Source organism: Bison bison, unplaced genomic scaffold (genome assembly GCF_000754665.1).
Source record: "Bison bison bison isolate TAMUID 2011002044 unplaced genomic scaffold, Bison_UMD1.0 scf7180017864197, whole genome shotgun sequence".
Classification (NCBI taxonomy): Eukaryota; Metazoa; Chordata; class Mammalia; order Artiodactyla; family Bovidae; genus Bison; species Bison bison.
The window spans coordinates 2,979,212-3,004,027 of NW_011494769.1; the positions used below are offsets into that span (position 1 = coordinate 2,979,212).

The 24,816-nt window shown below is 37.1% G+C and overlaps 1 protein-coding gene across 2 annotated transcripts in view; it reads right to left on the reverse strand.

The window, feature by feature from the left end:
• The window catches only part of DPH6 (diphthamine biosynthesis 6), a 192,079-nt gene extending 167,280 nt beyond the window's left edge, over window positions 1-24,799 (reverse strand). For both annotated transcript variants that reach the window (XM_010844190.1, XM_010844191.1), the window contains exons 1-3: window positions 24,725-24,799; window positions 19,874-19,968; window positions 14,717-14,910 (exon numbers count right to left, since the gene is read on the reverse strand). In XM_010844190.1, the coding sequence (XP_010842492.1) occupies window positions 14,717-14,910; window positions 19,874-19,968; window positions 24,725-24,747 (312 nt within the window). In that variant the 5' untranslated portion in view covers window positions 24,748-24,799. The remainder of the gene's footprint in view (window positions 1-14,716; window positions 14,911-19,873; window positions 19,969-24,724) is intronic.
• Between the last annotated feature and the right edge of the window lie 17 nt (window positions 24,800-24,816).

The window sequence follows — 24,816 nt, forward strand, 5'->3', positions numbered from 1 at the left end:
CTCTGGTACACTAACTCCATGCTACTTTCCTCTGCTTTTTGAAAGCCACAGAAGCCCCTTCTGACTTCATAGCACATAGCATATTATAGGCTTAGTGGCCAATAGATTCCTAACTTGAGTAATCATGACTACAAGTAGCCAAGTAGCCTAGGCTACAAGGCTTTCTGAAATTGATGGTTCAAATGGTAGTTCTTAAACCTTAAAAAAAGAACAGATCATTTTGGGACTATAATAAAAATTTAGACCTCTTGTTAGAAAAATTTATATTTACAAAAGAACTTTACAAAAATTTCAGGGTTCAAAAATATTTCTCCCCTCTAGGTTAAGAAATCCTGTCTGAAAATATCACGTTAGCCTGCACTGAACTCCACTAGACTGACTCTTATTAGCTTCCTGTGATCAAGTCCAAACTATATGATCAGTAAAAATCAGTAAAACTTGTGTGAGGTTTAAGGAAGTCACAAAAATGACTGTGAGACAAATAAACATTATTAAAGGAGTGAAATTGTGAAAGGCTCAAAAGGGAAGGCCATGGGGTATGTACCAAGTGACAATGACTCCTCCTCCTCTCTGGTAACCTTGCAAAATTACTACACAGAAAGGAATCCACAAGGGAACTTGTTTTAAAACAGACCACTGACCATTTCAATCGCCCTGGAACAAATCTTATAATAGGTAGCAAAGAATTTTGCGCAAAGAAGGGAAATGCCTCTTCTTATTTGTCTCTATTTGTATAGAAATCTATAAGGATCAATATTAGCTAAATTTTGTCAAGGCTTGTTCAGTAAGTCTAATTAAACAACTGCTCATTGAGCACCTACTCTGTGCAAGTACACAAAATGATCACATGCTTCAGCACTGTAGATTCTCTGAGCAACGGTGGCATAATTCTACTGGCAGTGAAAGATAACTGCTCTTATATACAGGAGTATGCATAACAGTTCCATTTTAATGCCTCTGCCTTGTTTTAGAGCCATTTTTAAAATCTCTTAGTTCTTCACATACTGTCTCAAAAGTTGAAAATCCTCTAAGTTTAGTTCAGGTAACTTTCAATTAAAGTTTTTGCTTGAGGCTTTTTACAAATGAGTTAATAGAAAATACACTGACTCAATTTTAAAAATAAGCATAGAGGGATGGTACGGGGAGGGAGGAGGGAAGGGGATTCGGGATGGGGAACACGTGTATACCTATGGCGGATTCATGTTGATGTATGGCAAAACCAATACAATATTGTAAAGTAATTAACCTCCAATTAAAATAAATGTATATTTAAAAAAATTAATAAAATATGAAAAAAAATTAAAAAAAAAATAAGCATAGAGTTAAACCCTAAAAGAACATGCCAAAATAATTTTTAATGGAAAAAAAAAGCATCTAGTAATAAGAACCTTTGTCATCTTTGGGTTACTTCTTTATCTTTTTTTGAAACAATCCATGCCTCTGTTTACCTATGTAGGAAACTGGACAGGAAACATTAATTCTACACATCTTTTGGAACACTGTACTATTGGACTAAAAGAGTCTTAAAAAAAACTCTGGAGGGCCAAAAATTATAGATAACAAATGTAGAAGAATAAATTCAGTCCAATATATAATATAAATTTTCCCCCATTAAAACCTCTTTCACAATTTGAACGATTACCACTCTTTTTCTTCTCTGCATTAACGTACTAATAAAGTCAAGAGGAATTACACTCATCTCAATGGCAACTTGAAGCCACTACTTAATATTAATATACTAATGGAAATTTGTATGCAATAAAAAAATTGATTTGATTTAGTTTTACCAGAGTATTTGAGAAGCTAGGGAATAAAGACGAAATAAAATCTGAGACTGACACGAAATTGGCAGGTTTTAAAAAAACTAAATTATATAACATCTTTTATTCTAGAAACCTAAAGAGGCTCTCATATATTTTCTCATTTATTCTCAAAACAAATAAAAAAGATAGAAGGAGTTTTACAGATAGAAAAAGTGAATTCCAGAGAGTAGTTGAACTTAATGCCTGTACAGTCCAAGGAGTGTTGTGGGGTTTCATAAAAAATCAAAAAGAACAAAATACAATCCTTGCCCCTTGAAGTAATTATAACTTTTGAACAAAAACCCACTACGAAAACAAAACACACAACAAAACAAAGCCAGCAGCTCTGGATATTAAGATAGATTAAGTACTATAAGAGAAGTACAATGTTACATGAAAGTTTCAGAGAAGAAGATATTATACTCAAGGGGGGCATATCAAGGAAGGTATCAAGGAGATGCCATGTAAAAGAATGAATTGGAGAAGAAAAATTATTTCTGAATAAAACATAGCACTAGGCAGGAAAGACAAGGACTATGTGGGGAAGAAAGAGTCCTGACAACAGTCTAGTGCAGGTCAAACATAGGTTCTAAGTGGGGAAATACTGGGAAAATGTGAAAGAGAAGATGAAGTAATATTGCAGAGAACCTTGGGGGTCAGTGGTAAAGATTTTTGATGAAGAGAAAAATGTGCCTGGATCTATGCTCTAAAAAAACTAACCTGGCAAGAGTTTCCAGGAGACATTATGGAGTGTGAAAGACTGGAGAAAGACCATGGTAATTTGAATCCCACCTACATACATTAGTATTATGTCAAAAGCATTAGTACTGTACATTGCACTCCCCTGTAGGTACTTTATTATTTATTTAAAGTCACGGAATAGGATAGAATATTTCAGTTGCTGTGTACTACATACAACTCTATGAAGAAAATGTAAAAGGACCAACAAGACTAACATGTATTAAGAGGTAATCTTGATTAAATTAACCCAGATTGATATGGAGTATCTTCTATACCATCCTATACAGATTAAAGAGATGACAAAGTTAGGGTGCTGCAAATTGAGGATCACAATATTTGTAATAGACAGCTATCATAATTCACTTTGATCATCAACAGTGCCCAGGGAAAGCTGAGTAGATTAGCCATGTAACTGTCAGTTACCAAGGCCTTACATAGACTCCTTATTCCTCTTTATTTCAATATTACCATCAAACCTTATCAACCCACCTCTTCAGTGTCCTCTCTTCAACTCTCTCACTTGTATTCCCCCAGCTCATGTGCTCAGAACCTTTCAGCTAACCAAGTATCTGAGTTTTCAATTTGAACCCTCATCTCCAGTCCACGGGATCTCAAACAGTCAGACGTGGCTAAGCAACTGAACAACAACATCCCACTTCTTAACATTATTAGTGGTTCAAACTAATGCCCTTGAAGCTTCCTTCAGCCATACATTTCTACGTCATTTCTTTTGCAAAATCCTTCAAGGTGGTGGCTTTCAAACTTGTTTAACTGCAAAAACTTTTTAACAGTAAGAAACATATATATATCTAAAATGTTAACAGCTTAGCATGCACATCACACATGTGTATACACACACACACATACACACATATGTTTCACAAAATAATAAATAACCTTACTATGTACAATGGATTTTTATATTTTCTATTTTATTGTCAGTTCTTTCACTTAAAGGAAAAAATGTGACCATTAAATTCAGTTTGGAAAATATTGCCTTGGGTCTCTTCACTGCCTGAACTTGGTCAAAAATTTAAGTCACTCTTCTTGGTAGCTTTAATCTACCTTTCCAGACTTATTCCCACTACTCCTTAAAATTGAGCGTTAGCCAAACTGAACTGCTGCTAAGTCGCTTCAGTCATGTCCGACTCTGTGCGACCCCATAGACGGAAGCCCACCAGGCTCCCCCATCGCTGGGATTCTCCAGGCAAGAACACTGGAGTGGGTTGCCATTTCCCTCTCCAAACTGAACTACTATTTCCCTAATATATCTTATGATTTCCTGCTTCCATGACTGTGGCTAAACTAAGCTCTTAATCTGCAACATTCTCTTAGGCATATTCCATGCCTGCCTTTGTCAAAATTGAAACAACCTTTAAGGATATCAAGTGTAACTTCCCCTGGAAAGCCTCTAGTGACTTCCCAACACAGGGGACTCTTTTCTTTTCTGAATCCCCACAGCTCATTAAAGGCACACTCTAATGGCAACTCTACATTATATTAGTTTTTTGTTTCTGTGTATTATCAGGATCTTGTACATCTCTTTACTTTACGATAGTGGTATATTATAAGCATTTGATTAATGTTTACAAAATTAAAGACTTGACTAGTGAAGGTAAAAGGAGAAGAGGGTGGCAAAGGATGAGATGGTTAGATAGCCTCATTGACTCAATGGACTTGAATTTAAGCTCTGGGAGATAGTGAAGGATGGGGGAACCTGGCGTCCTGCGGTCCATGGGGTCACAGTCGGACATGACTTAGTGACTGAACAACAACAATGACAAAATGAAAGACATAAGAAACATCTCTAAATATTAATAGTATTAGTACAGGTTAAAGTTAACAGGAAAAGTCAAGGTCAATTGACACATATTTTGATTCTCACATGTCATAAAACAAGCCCCTATTAAATCATTTCCTACCAATTAAAAAAACCCTCTAAATATCTATTGATATCATCATTGATTTTACGGTTAGTTTGAGGTTTGTAGTAGCATGTGTGTGTGCTCACTTGCTCAGCTGCGTCTGGTCTCTGCAGTCCCATGGACTATAGCCCGCCAGGCTCCTCTGCCCATGGGATTTTCCAGACCAGAACACTGAAGTGGGGTGCCATTCTCTACTCCAGGGAATCTTCCTTATGCAGGGATCAAACCCACATCTCTCATGTCTCCTGCATTGGCAGATGGATTCTTTACCGCTAGCACACCTGGGAAGCCCGACTTTACAATTTAGGCACTACAAATTGCTGAATGAAGATGTTCCCTATTTAAAAGGGAAAGCCAACATAAAAAGTTCAATTCACGACCTATCGTTTTGTTGTGAGACCACCAATAGAGTCTTATGTTACAAAAAATGTAAAGACAACAATAAAGGAATAAAATAATCTATACTTACAAATCTTTGTAATGTGTTCTTGGTTATTTAATAGAGAAGATAACAAAGATGTGGTAAACTACAGGTGTAGAAATGAAATAATGGGCTGTGGAACAGAAACATACAATTAGCATCTTAGATAACTTCAGAAGTAGACATTAACAAAGGATTTCGTAAAAAATAAACAGTAGCATAGTCAGGAAAAAAGTAAAAAAGTCAGTAGGACACAAACATCAGAGTTTGAAAAGCATGAAAGAAAGAAATTTGAGAGACAAGTCAAACATACCCAACACACTTTAAAATATATAGAGTAAATGGTAAGATAGAAATCTATGGTTCGCAGAAGAAAGGAATACAAGGACATAAAAGTAAGTCAATTTGTGGATTTATAGAGGCAATGAATCAGGCAAAAGATAAAGAATATGTAAGTGCATGTGTAATGTACACATACAATCACTGATACTAAGTTCAAGGGTGAGGAGACAGAATGACAGCTTTGCTAGGATGAGGAGGTCATGTTTTTCAGGCTTTAAGGGAAATCTATAGACGAAGACTGTAGACCTGTGATAAGTTTACACACTGTAATAACTGACAAGTATAATCTAACATTTTATTTCCAGACAGATCATCCATCGGGTACTTTCACATGCATGCTTGACTTTAAGATCAAAAGGGCCAGAGATGGCACAGCCTCAATACAGACATACCTGGAAGTCAAAATGACACTGGTCTGTGCTAATTCGAAATCTTCCTGTTTGGAGTCCAGAATCAATACAAGCAAAGCATTTCTTATGCCAAGGGACTAGGCTTAATGTCCACATCTTGGGAAGTGACAGGGCTTGAGGCAAGCTGTACAATACTTAAGATCCAGGAGCAATGTGTACAGTGCTATGTGCCTGTTTAATTAGCACTATGGGTCCTCCCTGCAAATCTTAAGGCCATCTTATATGTTCTTCCCACTCAAAACTCTTTGGATTTGCCTTAAGCCATCCAATGATCTAGGGTTTTTTCCCCTGAGATCCAAACTGAAAAGAGATTCACAAAGTAATTTTCCACCATAATAAGGAGGTTTTCTAAGATACATGTATCAGTTTGAAAAAGAATCCGCTTAGCATTTTTATAAAATATTCGGCAGCTGGAAATTATTCTTGGTAAATGGTGACTCTGCCAAATCAATAGGATACCCTATTTTGAAAAGTTTCACTATCATGTCCATTCTATTTAAGCTTCTAAATGAAAAACAAAAATAAAATTGCCAATGGTTTTACATTATATTTTTAAACAATGTTGTGACTTCCCCTGCATTAGATAAATTATTATATAAAGAATAATCTGTTACATTTCAGACTAATTTGTTCAACAATCCTTTAAAAGGCATCTAAAGTAATGCTCAACATTCCCCAAGCCAGGCTTCAGCAATACGTGAACCGTGAACTTCCAGATGTTCAGGCTGGTTTTAGAAAAGGCAGAGGAACCAGAGATCAAGTTGCCAACTTCCGCTGGATCATCGAAAAAGCAAGAGAGTTCCAGAAAAACATCTATTTCTGCTTTACTGACTATGCCAAAGCCTTTGACTGTGTGGATCACAATAAACTGTGGAAAATTCTGAAAGAGATGGAAATACCAAACCACTTGACCTGCCTCTTGAGAAACCTATATGCAGGTCAGGAAGCAACAGTTAGAACTGGACATAGAACAACAGACTGGTTCCAAATAGGAAAAGGAGTACATGAAGACTGTATATTGTCACCCTGCTTATTTAACTTAAATGCAGAGTACATCATGAGAAATGCTGGGCTGGAAGAAGCACAAGCTGGAATAAAAGATTGCCAGGAGAAATATCAAGAACCTCAGATATGCAGATGACACCACCCTTATGGCAGAAAGTGAAGAGGAACTAAAAAGCCTCTTGATGGAAGTGAAAGTGGAGAGTGAAAAAGTTGGCTTAAAGCTCAACATTCAGAAAACGAAGATCATGGCATCTAGTCCCACCACTTCATGGGAAATAGATGGGTAAACAGTGGAAACAGTGGCAGACTTTATTTTTTTGGGGCTCCAAAATCACTGCAGATGGTGACTGTAGACATGAAATTAAAAGACGCTTACTCCTTGGAAGGAAAGTTATGACCAACCTAGATGGCATATTCAAAAGCAGAGATATTACTTTGCCAACAAAGGTCCGACTAGTCAAGACTATGGTTTTTCCAGTGGTCACGTATGGGTGTGAGAGTTGAACTGTAAAGAAAGCTGAGCGCCGAAGAATTGATGCTTTTGAACTGTGGTGTTGGAGAATCCCTTGGACTGCAAGGAGATCCAACCAGTCCATCCTAAAGGAGATCAGTCCTGGGTGTTCATTGGAAGGACTGATGCTAAAGCTGAAACTCCAGTACTTTGGCCACCTCATGTGAAGAGTTGACTCATTGGAAAATACCCTGACTGTGGAAGGGATTGGGGGCAGGAGGAGAAGTGGACAACAGAGGATGAGATGGCTGGATGGCATCATCGACTTGATGGACATGAGTTTGACTAGACTCAGGGAGTTGGTGATGACAGGGAGGCCTGGCGTGCTGTGATTCATGGGGTCGCAGAGTCGGACACAAGTGAGCGACTGAACTGAACTGAATATGCCAGGAACATAGCTGGACACAGGAGATATAAAAGTGGACAGCACTTAGATTGTCTTTGAGGGTCTCATAGTATAGCAAGAGGCAATCATATAAACAATCCGAGTAATAAACTGAGAAGTACAGTAGAGGTATAGACAAGCTGCCAAGATAAAGGAATGTAAATCAGAGCGTATTTCACAGAAGGATGTGAAGCAAGAAGGAGCTCAGGAGAACAAAGAGATAAAGGCAAAGAAAAGCATAGGCAAAATCCTCAGATACAAAAAAGCAATCTCCTGGAAACCTAATTTGTTCAATATAACTTGACCCAGAAGCTTGTGTGAGAATAACAGAATCAGGCAACAGGTGGGACTGCAAAGGCCTTTTCCTAAGGAGTCTTTTTTGCCAGGCTAATTTGTTTGGGCTTTATCTTAAACATGGGTATTTAAGTACTTAACACAGATCATGCATGCATGCTCAGTCACTCAGTCATGTCCAGCTCTTTGAAACCCTGTAGACTAGGGCTCATCAGGCTCCTCCTCCAAGGGGTTCCTTCCCACCCCAGGGATTGAACCCGCATCTCTTACGTCTCCTTCACTGGCAGGCAGATTCTTTACCTCTGCACAAACTGGGAAGCCCATTTTCACAGATCAGCTGATAATAATGTGGTACAAAGGTTTGCAGGTATACAAGGCAATACTGAAGGCAAGTGGACCAGTTAGAAGACTTGTACAGTCTAGTTATGGTCAAAATGAAGTCAAAGGGTCAACTTCAGAGGTAACAGAAGTAATATAAAAAGGTCCTGAAGATCTAAGGATTGTGGTTGAGATGGGAGGGAACTGAGAGAAAGTGGAAGTCTGGTAGTGAAGCCCCAGGTTACACTCAAGTAATGGGATAAATAACAATGCTTCCAACTAAGAGGGAAATACAGAAAAGGGAGCAAATTTGCACAAAAAGATAATGAGGAAGTATTGAACTTGTTGAGTTTATCATGCCTATCATGAGCAACTAAATATACAGGTCCTAGAGTATAAGCTCACTGTTGTGGCTCTAATCATCAACTATTTTTTTTTAAAGAAGCTAAGAAGGAACAGAAAGAGGGAGGGAGGAAGGCAAAAAAGAAGGGCTGGGGAGAAAGGGAAGAAAATACTGAAAGAAGAACCATCAAGAATGGCTCTCAAGCTTGTGAGCAGTTGGAACCTATTTACTTTCAGGAAAATTGTTATTCTTTAACCCCCTACCACAGTTTAGCCTACTATCAGCAACAGCTTGCTTTATATTTGGAGACCTACCCTTCCAGCACTGGGTCCTGTTCTTCTGCTAGAACCACGGTAAATGTGGTTTCAGTAATCATGACTCAGTCTCTTGCTCCAGGACTGGCACAGGATCTAGACCTGTCGCATCAAACAAAATCATCTTCTCCCAACAACGGGTTCATAGATGATACAGGTGAAGCCACTGAATGACAATGAACCATAACTCTATTTTCCTTCCAGCAATTTGAGATTGCCACTTTTCCTACTAAGTATGGACTTCCCAGGTAGCACAGTGGTAAAGAACCCATCTGCCAATGCAGAAGACACAAGAGATGCCAGGTTCAAACCCCGGGTTAGGAAGATCCCAGAGCTGTACATGACTGAGTGTGTGGGCACACGAGCGCACACACACACACACACACACACATATACATATATGAGCTAGAAAGGATGTAATTACAAGCCATCTTCTGACTACAGGGGTCCACACTGAGAATAGAATCAACAGAAGGTAAAGGCAAGAGATTAAAAGCGGGTGTGTCTGTGTGTGTGTGTGCGCATGCACGTGTTCTGATTACATCAGATCAGTCGCCCAGTCGTGTCTGACTCTTTGCGACCCCATGAATCACACATAGTTTGTATCTTGTTTCTAATCTACTTAAAGCTAACTTATCTTCAGGTCATTATCAGTAAATTCTCTTTTCATTTAAATGAGCTTGAACATGACTTTCTGCTCCTTGTAATCAAAAAGAATTTTAACCAATATAAAGAGTAAAGTAGTAATCGATGTTTTCTAAAAATATTAAATTAAAATCCAGTTTTAAAAAATCAGTTATTCACAAGTCTATCAACGGTAAATACTCTATTGAAAAAAGAAAATTATGCATTTATTGTTGCATTCAAATTAAAGCTATCCACTAAGTAATTTAAAATCATATTTAACATAATTAATACCAATATAAAATGCCTAATGCAAAAAGGAACATGAAAGAAGAAAAGTATCAAAGATTAGAAGAGGAAGATTGAAACTGAATATTAAACTTAGGGAAGAATATTAAATGAATTTCATTAGAATGAAATTAACACAGATTTCTGGATTGAGACATTCCATTAAAATGAAAACAAAGTTATAAGCTCTAAAAAACAAAGAAAACCTGGGGGGGGAGACATCAATGGAGTACGGATTTCAATTAGATTCTTGAGTCAGAAAGCAGCAGCAGAAGGAACAATGACTGATAAATCAACAGAGGAAGTTGTAACCCACAGTTTGTATAGGAGAGAAGAAAGCCAAGAAAGGAACTAAACAAGGCCACACTATCCTGAGCTCCAGCCAGGTATAACAAGGATGAAGTGTGAAGCTGGAAGAACTCTAATCTCAAAAACAAAGCATCTATTCAGCTTTCCTCTTGCCTTATTCTTAGATATGAACAAGTAACCAAGACATTTGAGAAAAGCCTTCAACATGAAAGGGAAAAAAACATGAGAAAACAGACCCCCAAGAATACACGAATATTTCAGAGAATGAAATGTTTAAAGACTCTAATCTGTATTTTAAGATGGATATAAGGATGTTATTAATATATCTACAGAAGTAAAAAGAGGTTATTATTAAAAAGGAACAGTCAATAAACAAGTAAAGTTCCTGATTGCTAAAATAAAATTTCAACAAGAAAGTAGGGTGTTTAAAAGGGCAACCTCACAGAATGTACAACAAAAAGATATAGAGAGGGAAGATATGTAAGAAGAGACAAGAGACATGAAAATTCAAACTGGGAGGTCTAAAGTGTGATCGATTAGAGTACCAGCAAAAGAGAATAAAGAAGGTCAAAGGGAATCAATTATCAAATAATGGAAGGGTGTTTTGCAGAGCCATCCTCACACTGCAATTCTATTGGCTCTGCCATTTTTTTGTGTGTCAGATTAGATAGCAGGTTCTCCTCTTTCTCTATCCAAAAAAGAAAGCAGTAGCAGTTTTAGGTCTCACATCCATATATTGCTCTGCACAGGAGAAAGACCTTATCTTTTGCCAACAGTCCATCATCTTAGGTTTCATCCTATGTGGTACAATGCAACTTAATAAAACCAACCCTGACCTAATGGCTAGGGCCAAGATGCCATGCTATGACTGGCTTTCCCATGGATTAATGCCATCCCTAAACAATCATTAGGATAAAAGGAAAGAGGTATGCTGCTCCTCAATAGAAAACTGTAGAAAGGATACAGGAAAGCCACTTTCAACGTCCAGTGTGCTGCTGTGACATTTCATTACATCAAACATAAAGACACAATCATAAAAGACAACAGAGAAGAAAAACGAGTCAGCTAAAAGAAACAAATATCACACTAGCATGAACCTTCTCATCACAAAATGCTAGAGGACCATGGAACAATGCCTTTAATGATCTGAGGAAAAGTAACCTTCATCCTAAAATATTAAATTTAATGAACATACTAATCAAATATGAGGGTAGAATAAGAACATTTGCAAACTGCAAGGACTTGAAAGTAACTTCTCTAAGGAAATTTCTTATTGATGGATTCCATTGAAATCAGGGAATAAACCAAAAAGGGGACAATATCAGATCTAGTAAGAAGCAGCTCCAGTTGAGAAAGAAAGAATAAGTGATCCTTAAATATATTCTCTATAGAGTTATGGTATTTAGACATATCATACAGGAACTATTGCATTGCTTTATGTGACTTAAAAGAAAAACACCCCAGAATTTGAAAATTACTATATTTTTAGAGAATAATACAAGTTATCTATATGCCAAACTAACCCAGATGAGAATCAAATGATATTTTAATATTAAAGAAATTTTAAAGAATAAAATACTAGCTATATGAAAGCCAGATATTTTGCAAACAGCTTGAGATATATACATATACACACCTGTCATAATCACCTGACAATCCATAAGACATCAAGGCTTATTCCACTTCTATTAGCTTTCATGACTTCTTCAAAATGTTGATAGTTAGGAATCTTTAATTCTGCAAATTCTTCCAAGTCTTTCCTACTTCTTTTAAGCAATTAGTCAATTAAACTCTTTGTAAAAAACAAACATTTCCTATTCAAATATTAGCTCTAATATCTGGGGGTAAAAAGAGTTAACAAAAACAAAAGTCTGACATTCATGTGAAAGTCACAAAACTACAACCTGTTATAAATAAATGTTTAAAATGAAAATGAATCTAAATGCTTTCAATTCTTCATTAATATTCAAAGGATTAAAAAATGCAATTCCATCTTTTTCTTAGAACAAGTGAAGATGAACTTGAAGAATTATAGCTCTTCTCAACTCGTTTTTTCCCATAATTACTCAATTATTCATTAGAATATGTAAGACCTCTATTGGAATCTTTCCACCAGTGTTTCATAAATGGATTTAACTATAAAAGCCTGGTTATACAATCTCTTCCATAAAAGCAGTATATTTCTGATATTTATGTCCTTAAAATATCCTATAGTAAAATTAATATTTTTGCACAGGAAAAGAAGGAACTATTTAGTCCCAGACAACTTGATAACATCTCTTTCAGCTATAGTTATAATTATCATGTATGAACTTCCAAAGCAGAAGTTGTCAAGATTTAACATTAGCATTAATTTATGTCATAACTGACGGTTACTATAAAGATAATGGCAAAGCATCCATTTCTCCAAAGACAGAATGTATCAAAAGGGAAATTTCTTCTTAATTACTACTAATCAGCCCATTTTTAATTAAATTGATTAGTAATTTATTATCTTTCCCTTTCTCGGAAGGGTGTTATTATCACAGTTTCTCCAAAGTTATCAGTTATCAGTGGTTTTTAAGCAACCTAATTACCTGTAGTTTAGAGTCCTACCATTTTGTAATGTTGGTTTATGCTGCAAACTTAATACCTAGTTTCTTTGCACCCTGAGGAAGAATTTGAGAAAGAAGAATTTGCACTCAATATTTCACACCTCAAAGTGAACACTGTCAAAGTCTTAGTTGTCCACATGGAGAGAAGTGAAATTTCTTTTATGCCTTCTCTGTTGTTTGACAGGACTTTCCAGTTGGTTCAGTGGTAAGAAATCCACCTGCCAACATAGGAGACACAGGAGACGTGGGTTTTATCCCTGAGTTGGGAAGATCCCTTGGAAGAGGAAATGGCAACCCACTCCAGTATTCTTGCCTGGAAAATTGCATAGACAGAGGAGCCTGGTGGGCTACAGTCCATAGGGTGACAAAGAATTAGACATGATGATAGCATGTATATTCCCAAAAGGAAGAAATCAGGTCCCTGTGATTTCCTTTGAAAAGTATTTACCTTTTATGCTACCCATATCCAAACAGCAATTTTTTTTTCTAAATAGTAAATTATAGAACCATTCTTTCCCTATCAGTTTTGTTTTTTAAAGGGTAAATAAAAATAAGAATTTTCTGTGTTGGAGAAGATTCGAGAGTCCCTTGAACTGCAAGGAAATCAAACCAATCAACCCTAAAGGAAATCAGTCTTGAATATTCATTGGAAGGACTAATGCTAAAGCTGAAGCTTCAATATTTTGGACACCTGATCCAAAGAATGGACTCACTGGAAAAGATTCTGATGCTGGAAAAGATTGAAGACAGGAGGAGAAGGGGATGACTGAGGATGAGATGGTTGGATAGCATCATCAACTCGATGGACATGAGTTTAAGCAAGCTCTGGGAGTTAGTGATGGACAGGGAAGCCTGGCGTGTTGCAGTCCCTGGGGTCTCAAAGAGTCAGACACCACTGAGCAACTAAACTGAACTGAATTGATGTAGAAAATAAGAGATAGTTTCAAAGTGAAATGAATTGAAGAGTTTCATATATTTTTAAAATCAAAATTCTTAATTAATATTAGGCTTTGATCAGCATCAAATCTGAAGTACAGCACTAAAATAGCTATTTGGGACTAGCAAATTTTTTCATGACAGGGATTCATAACATAACTTCTGAAAAGCTAAACTTCTCTAAAGAATGAGAAAATAAAATGCAATGTCCCTTGGTACAAGAAGGGACAGAAATTTTCTTTCCTTTGTAAAAAAAATATTAAGACATCAAGGAAATATTTGGTTTAAATTCTCTATTTCACTAGCTACACCTTATATGAATTGCCTGTAGTTGACTGGATAAAATTCATATTTAAGAGTACTGAACTGTATTCAAATAGTTGACTATAATAAGAATAAAAAGATGACTGCTTAATATAAAAGGATATCTATTAATTAACATTTACTAAGTATAGTACCTAGTAGACAGATAAGTCCCATACTTTCTCTCCTCAATTTTCTATCCTGAGAAATTAAGAATGAATGCACAATTGCTGCAAACTCTTATATTCAGAAACTTAAGTATTTAATTTATAAACCTCTTTCACAAACTTAAAGTAAGGCTCAGTCTCTCTTTAGGTCTATTTAAATTTCACCAAAGCAGAAAGGTCTTTCTGGACCACTCACTGCCATCACTCTTCATCACCTTGACTCCGCTTCATCTTTCTACACAGAACTCTTCACCACCACGCATATAATTTATGTGTTTGCTTACTGACCTGTCTCCTACAGAAAAGTAAGCTCCAACAAAACAAGACTTTTTCTGTCTGTTCATTGTCCTATCCCCGGTGCCTAGAACTATACATAACAAGGCATTCAAAAAAATATTTGCTAAAAACATGATTGAAAGTTCATCAACTCCAAAATCCTAAGGAAAACTTGGGTAAATATCATTTGACAATTATTGGTGCCAGACTATACCAAAAATTCTATTTTTAAATAATATTTAATATAAAGGCATAGTAACAGTTTTCTAACTGAAAAGACAAAATAGCTTTTCAAAGAATAGTTGGGCTGCTTGGAGTTATAAAATATTTATTAATAAATAATTCAGTAAATATAATTTACTAAATTACATACTAAACTCAGTAAATGTAATTAGTCGCTCTGCATACCTTAACAAGTTTCAAAAGCTCATAGAGATCTTCAACCTCATCACCTTCACATTTGGTGTACACTGGTCCCGTATCCACGCTCTTTCCCCTTATGGTACGGCGGTAGAGGGGAAGAGCCATCGCTTCTGCGTACAAATCAATGGCATGATGACCCACTGTCTGATACATGTAGCTATCCAGTTCATCTGACCCCACTGCAACAAATAAAGGGAAATAATCAAACAGAATGAAAGACAGTGGGTTTAAAAGTCCACCTGAGTTTCACTGCCTAGAGAGCAGTCAACACAACTTGATTCCAAAAATATCAATAGGAACAAAAATATTCAAAACAGATGAATCACATGAACCTTTTTAGTGATACAAATGAACTTAGAAATATACTGGAATAGGCTTTTTGATTTCTTTACTCTATTTTTTAGAAAACAGAATCATGAATATACATAAAGATTATGTGCAAAGATAGTCATCACAGCATTGTTTATAATATCAATAGATTAAAATTATAGTATATTCACATAATACTATGCAGCTATTAATATAATTTTGAAGAAGAGTATTTTCTAAAGTATGTCCTGCAGAATAGAAATCCCATGAGATATTATTAGGTACAGCATGAAAAAATAAAGGATTCCGTGGGTAAATGAATTTATATAAAAAATGAGGATAAACCATATTAAATAGGTGTTTTAACTGCAATTCTTCCTAGGCTAAGCAGCTTTAAGATGCTCTAACAAGGCGAGAGTGTATGAATTATCTCTCAAATTTATCTGTATAACACTTACATTTTTGTAGGGTATTTGTGTTGTAAACACAATATCTAGAAATGCTATGGTACAATAATAATGACAAGGAAGGTGTTAAAAAACATTTTTAAGCTTTTAAAAAGTTACAAAACAATGTTTGACATATACGTGTGTATCTGTGCGTATATGTGTATATATACATATATGCCGAGCAGATCTAGGCTTTCCACTGAATGTGAAAGAATTTTATCAAAAGGCGTGAAAAATTATATTGTAAGGGCCTTCAATAATCAAAATCGCCACAGTATGCTATCAGATTTTGGCTCATACAACAGATTGGTTTCTAAGTATTCATATTATTATTGTAAATCTGTCTAGTCCTGGTTTCAGTAGGAAGGAGAGATATAGCCAAAGTAACTTAAAAGCCTCTTAGATTACCTTCATCTCAAATTTAAACTAGATCTTTAAATGTACTAGCTTTAAAGACAATTAATACAAGCGAATTAATATATTTAAATAACTTTGAGTTTCTCAGCCAGAAACTTCCTGATGTTAGCAAAATAATTACAACATTTTACTGAATTCAAAAACCTAAACGACAATTTTCCTTTAAGGCTCCATTTAGTCCCAACCACAACGTAACTTTTATTAATGGAAGCTAGATAACAATAATAGTATGAGATCAAATAAAACCAAAAGGCTCCACTGTTGTCTGAAGCACCTCAATTAACATGCCACAAAAGTTCCTACTACAAATTTAAAGAGATAGCTTTGTGAATTTTATGACAAGTTCACATTTATCCCCATTATGAGGATAAACTCTTTTCCAGACTACCCATTGAAAACTCAGTGCTATGATTCAGTTTAACCAACTTTATACTGGAGTCATCTCTACCAGTCATTCCTCGTTAAGATTCCTTTTACATGTTTAGGGGGAGAAAAAAAGCCAGTCAATGAATCATTCAATAATCACCAACATCCTGTTGATTTTAAATCAAGATTAGCTAAACTCTCTCCATCCACCAACCTATAGCCATCTATTTGCTTCCATTATAATGAGAGTGCAGCTGATTTCCTCAAGCTTTTAGTTTGTAATATTCCAATTCCATTTACTACTAAATTCTTTCTCACTAACAATATTCTAGGGTTTCCCTAGTGGCTCAGCTGGTAAAGAATCTGCCTGCAATGCAGGAGAACCGGGTTTGATCCTTGGGTTGGGATGATCCTCTGGAGAAGGGAATGGCAACCTCCAGTATTCTTGCCTGGAGAATCCCATGGACAGAGGAGCCTTCCACTAAGAGGCATAATTTAAAGATATACTTTGCCTGTCATCTTACCCACCCTGCTAGTGAACCTTAAGCACAAGGAAGATTATAAAGATGATTCAAAGCAGGATTTTTCAACTTCATAGTGGTTCAAAAGCAATACACATTAAATAAAAATTGTACTTCAAATTTTGAATTGTCATCTTTTCCCAGACTAGTGATACATGGTCCATTCTCTCTGTGATACCGGGCAGCAGCAGTAGATAGCCACAGCTCCCAAGCAACCACATGATCAAGACAGCAAACAACTGATATACTTAAGAACCATTCTGTTTTTCACTTCCACCCACCACAGAATTCAATAAACTACATAAGATATTCAACATTTTATTATAAAAGAAGCTTTGTGTTAGATGATTTTGCCCTACTGTAGGCTAATGTAAGTGTTCTAAGCAGAGTTAAGGTAGGCTAGGCTAAGTTATCATGACCAGTAGGTTGGGTGTATTAAATGAATTTTTGACAGGATATTTTCAACTAATGTATTTCAATGTAAACACACTATAAGTCAAAATCTGTACATCAGTGATTCCGTACAAGGGAACTATAACTATTCATGTAGAAAAGTTGAAGACAAGATAAAAATTCCACGGAGTGAAATTACATCATGTATGTATTATATAAACAATCTTCTTTTTAAATACCAACACCTCTAAAGATAGAAAGCCTAAAAAACTTACTTGTCTGACTGGCCACAAAGGATAAGAAAATTCTTTCCTGAAGTAACAGAATACAACCTGCAAGGAAATTCTGCTTCTTCTTTTATAATACAGAAATTGTAGTATAGTTCCCACTCACCCTTAAAGAATTTTCTCTTCATTATTTAAAGTCCGAAATAGGAGGTCACTTTCTAAACATAGTACTTTGAAAATGCTACTATTTTTTTTTAATTTTACTTTATTTTTAAACTTTACAATATTGTATTCGTTTTGCCAAATATTGAAATGAATCCGCCACAGGTATACCTGTGTTCCCCATCCTGAACCCTCCTCCCTCCCCATACCCTCCCTCTGGGTCGTCCCAGTGGACCAGCCCCAAGCATCCAGTATCGTGCATCGAACCTGGACTGGCGACTCGTTTCATACATGATATTATACATGTTTCAATGCCATTCTCCCAAATCTCCCCACCTCAGAAACCCATACAAAATCCTAAAGTGTATGTTTACACCTGACCCTCCACAGGACCTTCACAGGACCTGTTCTACTTCCTCCTATAAAATACTTCTAATCTTTATATTCCCACTTCACTTCAAGCATTATTTGGCTCTTAATCAGAGAAGGAAAGAAAACTCAGATAACTGCTTGCCTTGCAGGGTTAATTCTAGTTAGTTCATTATTCATCCACGAATCAATAAACCTTGAGTGAATGCCTATCATGGGCACAGAATTGTCCCAAGTGCTGAGGAACAATTAAAGGAATATAGAAGATATGACCTCTCCTCTCAAGAAGTTTACAAACAATCTATTTGGGCATTAAAAAAATAGAAAATAACTCTAAAATGATATAAAAATAAAGATTCAATAGGCTGGCAGCACCGAAGAAGGAACGAAGGAAGGAAGGAAGAAAAATATCTAGTGCAAGATTCAGATTTAACTGGCTTCCCTGGTAGCTCAGAGGGTAAAGAATCTGCTCACAACCCAGGTTCAATCCCTGGATCAGGAAGATCCTCTGGAGAAGTAATGGCTACCCATTCCAGTATTCTTGCCTGGAGAATTCCATGGACAGAGGAGTCTGGTGGGCTACAATCCAAAGGATTGCAAAGAGTCAGACATAACTAAGCAACTAACACTCACTTTTACTCACTCACTCAGATTAAACTAAATTTATTGGGGACCTACTTCACGCCAGGAATTATTAGTGTTTTAGTATATAATACTCATTTAATTAATCCCAAAATAATAGTACAGCAAAAGCATGGAATCTTAAAAGAAGCTGAGTAAAGGGGATGATAAAAAGATCTTAGTAGAAAAGCAGTAATAGAGTTAGACAAGTTTAATCTCCCTCTGTTACATTTTAACAGTTAATATCTATGGTTGCATGAGTATAATAAAAGAGTATGAAAAGCAAATCAATGAATATTTTTCTTTTATTTAAAAGTCTGGGAAAAAATATAATTAAGTGTGGTGATGGATGTAACGTAAACTTATTGTGGTAATCATTTCACTATATAGTGAAATGATTATATATTATATACATATATATAATCACTGTTATACAAATAAAATGAATACAGTATTATATATCAATTATATCTCAATTAAAAAGAAAAAAAGATTTTGTTGGTTGAACTGTGTCATTCCCAAATTCTTGGGGTAAAGTCCTAACATCTAATACCTCAAAATGTTACCTTGTTTGGTAATAGAGTCATTGAAGATGTAATTAGTTAAAATGAAGTCATTAGAGTGAGCCCTTCACCAGATATGTCTGGTGTCCATATTAAAAGAGGAAACTTGGATACCGACATGAACACAGAGAAAAAAAAAAAAACATCTAAATGGAGAAATTTCATTGGAGGAAAACTGAAAAAAGTAGCTAAAATAAGGTCTGTGGATTATTTGTAGATGTCCTTATTACCATAGATGAATAAAAAGTGGAAATGTATTGTTCAATGGATTTCTCAAGTATCACACATTTAGTTTACATCTAAGATGACTAAACTGAATGCTTTTAATAACGAAAGTTATGTATTATCATTTATTCATATATGTCTTACTTTCCAAGCTCCAAAGAATTGTATGTTATTTACCTGTGCATTGCCAACAACACTTGGAAAATTTTCGTAGTGGAACAACAGTGCACTCTGAAGTAAGAGGATTTAAGTGTCAGCTCTACAAGTTTGTACTAGCTATTTTACCTTGGACAAAAAAAACTTGAAGCTTCAGTATCTTTGCCTAGGAGTAACATTCTAGGAGTTCTTAGGAGGATTAAATATTACATAATTGAAAACACTAAGCACAGAATGTAGCATCTAAACAGCGCTAAAGATATGAGTTCCCATTAATTGTTTGCATATTACATACAAGAGAATGCAATTATGAGGCTGGAGTTTCAGTCATTTAGAGAACTTTCCAATATATGCATACACTTACCTTGGTTTTCTGCAGGTCTTAGATTTGCTAAAGCAACAATCTGATGCCCAGCAGCAACGCACTGCATCATATTATAACAGCTGTCCTTCCCACCACTAAAAAAATAAATAGATAAGGAGACAAATAAATATCAGGTTACTGACTGTTATTAAACATAGACTCATTACACATCAAAATAGAACACATTATTTTTTTCAGCTCTTCAGAATATGAGGGACTTATTTTGCATTAGAATGTGTAATTTCCACAGCATATGCAACTGATCAAAGGAATCTGAATATCTAAAGTTGCTACTCACAAGGGCTTATGAAATTATATGCCATCATAACAAAGATTATGCTAAAATGGTAACTCTTTGGTTTTTGATAGCAGTTTTGCTTTAATATATAAAGTGTTTTGCAAAAAAAAAAAAAATGATTTAATTTTACATTCCAGTTAAACACATTATATACACTTCTCAGATGAAATTTTCTATGAAAAAGTACAAAAAGTACCTGTTCTTTCCCACTTTGAGAATACTAATGATGGTCACCAGCACCAATTAAAGGATCAAATTAAAGATCTGAGATCCAGTCAAATGACAAAGTCTGACATACTTGGTGGGTTCAAATTCTGTAGAGGTTGAAATCAAAATGCTGAATTACACGGATAAAGTTAAACATCAGTACTGTAAGTACTTCAGCTTTCAACCATCACTACATATGATAGCAGGATAAGGCCTGAGTCATAAATCTAATAAACAAATTGACAGGGACTTCTAAATTCTGGTACCAAATCTACCTAAGGCAAATCATAAGACCAGTGTTAGTTCATCTTTAATAAGGTTGAATTGCAACCATTATACTATTTTGGTAAAATACTCTACTGTTCCTCTCTATGCATGTTTCTTCTTTTTTAAAAATCATTGTCTCCCTTCCTTTGTTTTATTCCTGTTTCCGTTCATTCTAATCTTTGCTTAAAATCTGCAAGTGTACCCCCAGACAATGTCTGAAAGTTAGAAAGTTAAGTCACTCAGTCGTGTCCAATTCTTTGCAACCCCGTGGACTGTAGCCCACCAAGCTCCTCTGTCCATGGGATTTTCCAGGCAAGTATACTGGAGTCAGTTGCCATTTCCTTCTCCAGGGGATCGTCCCAACCCAGGGATTGAACCCAGGTCTCCCACATTACAGGCAGTCGTTTTAAATACAATGTTTAGACTTATTCATAAGCAAAGAAACTAAGAGACTGATTATCCTAGAAGCTGGCCCTTTTGCCTTTTTAGTTCCCAGCATTTGTCAGCCTGTACCACATTTTGAGAGCTTCCCTGATAGCTCAGTTAGTAAAGAATTGGCCTGCAATGCAGGAGACCCTGGTTCAATTCCTAGGTTGGGAAGATTCCCTGCAGAAGGGAACGGCTACCCACTCCAGTATTCTGGCCTAGAGAATTCCATGGACTGTATAATCCATGGGGTTGCAAAGAATCAGACATGACTGAGTGACTTTCACTTTCACCACATTCTGAGGGCTTCCAAGGTAGCGCAGTGTTAAAGAATCCCCTGCTAATGAAGGAGCCTTGGTTTGATCTCTGGGTCAGGAAGATCCACTGGAGAAGGAAATGACAACCCATTCCACTATTCTTGCCTGGGAAATCCCATGGACATAGAGGCCTGGTGGGTTAAGTCCATGGGGTTGCAAGAGTCAGACGTGTCTTAGCAACTAAATGACAACAACCATATTCTGATCAGTAACAATAGTTATTCCTGAACTTCTCAAGGGGAGGGAAATTGCAAAGGGCAAAGTGAAGTTACACATCACACTCTCATCCCTTAGATTCTGATATTCCCATAAGTATATCTTGTATATCCCATAAGTATAACTTCTCCTATTGAACCTCACTGTTCGATTTCTGCAGGATGCAACGATCTAATTCTTTAGAATATTTAGAGTATTAAAGATTAAAGGGTATATATCCAAAATCAGAACTTGGCCTTTTATTTTAAAATATGCTAAGATCTAAAATATGATTTTAAAACAGTATTTCCCAAATTGTGCCCTGTGGGTAGCCATTCACTTCTCCAGGGGATCTTCCCAACCCAAGGATCAAACCCAGGTCTCCCGCATTGCGGGTGGATTCTTTACCAGCTGAGCCACCATGGAAGCCCAAGAATACTGGAGTGGGTAGCCTATCCCTTCTTCAGGGGATCTTCCTGACCCAGGGATCAAATCCAGATCTCCTGCATTGCGGTCAGATTCTTTACCATCTGAGCCACTAGGGAAGCCCAAGAATACCAGAGTGGGTAGATGATCCTTTCTCCAGCAGATGTTTCCAAACTAGGAATCCAATGGGGATCTCCTGCATTGCAGGCATTCTTTACCAGCTGAGCTACATAGGAAGCCCCCTGTGGGACAACAGTGTCCAAAAAATGCTCTAAGAACATAAGCTTTTTAAGGTCAAATTAAGTTTGGAAAAGGCTGAGTCCCTTACTCACTTACTACTACTACTAAGTCGCTTCAGTCGTGTCCGACTCTGGGCGACCCCATAGATGGCAGCCCACCAGGCTCCCCCATCCCTGGGATTCTCCAGGCAAGAATACTGGAGTGGGTTGCCATTTCCTTCTCCAATGCATGAAAGTGAAAAGTGAAAGTAAGTTGCTCAGTCGTGTCTGACTCTTAGCGACCCCATGGACTGCGGCCCACCAGGCTCCTGAGTCCATGGGAGTTTCCAGGCAAGAGTGCTGGAGTGCCATTGCCTTTTCCATACTCACTTCTTAGAACATTACAAAATACATAACATATGTTAGGGGAGACATCCTATAGAAGATCAGAATTTTAGTTCCCAATTCTGGAATACTAAGCTAAGTTACTCATTGTGCTTGGGTTTATATGCTTTGTTATAAAATTAGAGAATGGCCTAACTAATCCTCGAGATGCCATTCAACTGTAAAATTAAATGACTCAAACTTTTGTGTATTAGGAAAATAATGTTCTTCACAGTGTAAAGATATGTAAGAATCTTGGTTTCTCTTATTCTCTAGAATGCACACACATATCTCATCTCTTAGTGCACCCACATACACACACTCAACATACTTATTACAAGTAGATTCACAGTATTAAATTCAAATCCAAATACATTCAAGTGTATGTGCATACAACTGTATATATGTATTATGTATGCATTCACATTTATATTGGAGAAAGAAATGGCAACCCACTCCAGTACTCTTGCCTGGAGAATCCCATGGACAGGGGAGCCTGGTAGGTTACAGTCCATGGGGTGGCAAAGAGTCAGACACGACTGAGCGACTTCACTTCACTCACTTCACACTTTATCACTGGAGAAGGAAATGGCAACCCACTCCAGTATTCTTGCCTGGAGAATCCCATGGACAGAGGAGCCTGGTGGGCCATGGTCCATTGGGTCTCAGAGAGTCGGACACGACTGAAGTGACTAACTACGCACGCACTGATATTTGTATGTACATATTATGTTCTGTACTCCAACTTAAAGCATATCTTCCAACACTTATATAGATCTTACATTTTAGCAACAATTTTCCAACATTGCTTCTTTTAAAAAGTAATAAGCTTTTTTATTATAAAAATACACACACTGGTGTAATAAATTATACCAATTTTCTTCTCTCTTTCCCTCCAACATTTCTGAGACTGTAGTTAAGTGTCTTACTTGAATGGTTAAACTTTTGATAAACTGCATGTGGATGTGAATTACTCATTTCCTGGACTGCTTTTTATTCTTACTGATCTATATCAACTGAATTTCATTCATAATGGTGAAAGCTTAATCATTCAGTTTACAGAAGAAATTCACTGTATAAAAATAATTATTTTGGCACTATAGTCTTAGTATCTTAACAATGGCACTGAAGTAAAAGATGTTATATCCAGAGTTCTTAATGGGTCACACTGTTTTCAGCCAGTATTAATTTCCTAAGGTACTGAACAAAGATTTTCATGAAATCTTCCAGATTGCATGGTTGCATGCAACTCACTCTACATCGATCCAATTAAAACAAACGTTCAGTTTAAATTTCCTTTTGCATGTTGTTATTTTGTTCCCTTTTATTTCAATTCACAGAACGAGTATGGAGCCATTTAAACTGACCAGCCTTTGGTCGTCATAGACCCCTAAACATGATGGGTTACTATAGATTTCAAACTCTTTTTGGAATGTGGAGTATGTTACCATAAAGTCACTTTTATAAACGCAATGAGTCTCCAAAGCAATAAAACAGGATAATTCCATCTCTATCCTTGACACCAAGGTAAAGCACATCCTTGTCAGAAGCAGTTCTGTCACTACTGGGATGCAGAGGAGGGAAAGGTGGTCTTTTGTGAGAGGGGGCGGGGCTGGTTGCAACCTAGGGAATCAGGCTGGGCCGGAGGACCCGCAGAAAGATAGGATCCTGAGAAAAAAACGAAGAGAAAAGGGTAGGGGACACTAAGTGGCGTCAAGTACAGCCTCTCAAACTCCACAGCCCATTACAGCTTTTGAGAATCCGACCCAGGTCCGGGTCAGACGAACTAAACGCTCTGGCCGTGAGTCCCAGGCATCAGCAGTTTAAAATGTAAATCCAATCTGAACCAAGGTCTGGAGCCCAGACGACCAGTGAGGCGGCGACCGACAGACAGGAAGAGTGCCAGCCCGGGACCTAGGACCCGGCAGGCTGTAGCCCGAAGGCTCCGCCTCTTCCTGCGGCCAGGAGAAGCCGCCGAGCCCGCGACCAGCGGCTCCTGCACTGCACCGCCCGATCGGCGGCGGCGGCGGCGGCGGCGGCAGCTCCCGCCCGGTCAGTCGGAAAGGACTAGAGGCTGACAGGGAAGAGGAAGGCAGCGTGGACGCCGCGTTACCTGATCAGAGCTGCGACCCTCATGCTGGGCGCAGTGCGCGTGCGTGCGGCGAGCGCGGGTGGGAGCCGGGAAGTCGCCGCCGTCGCCCCAGA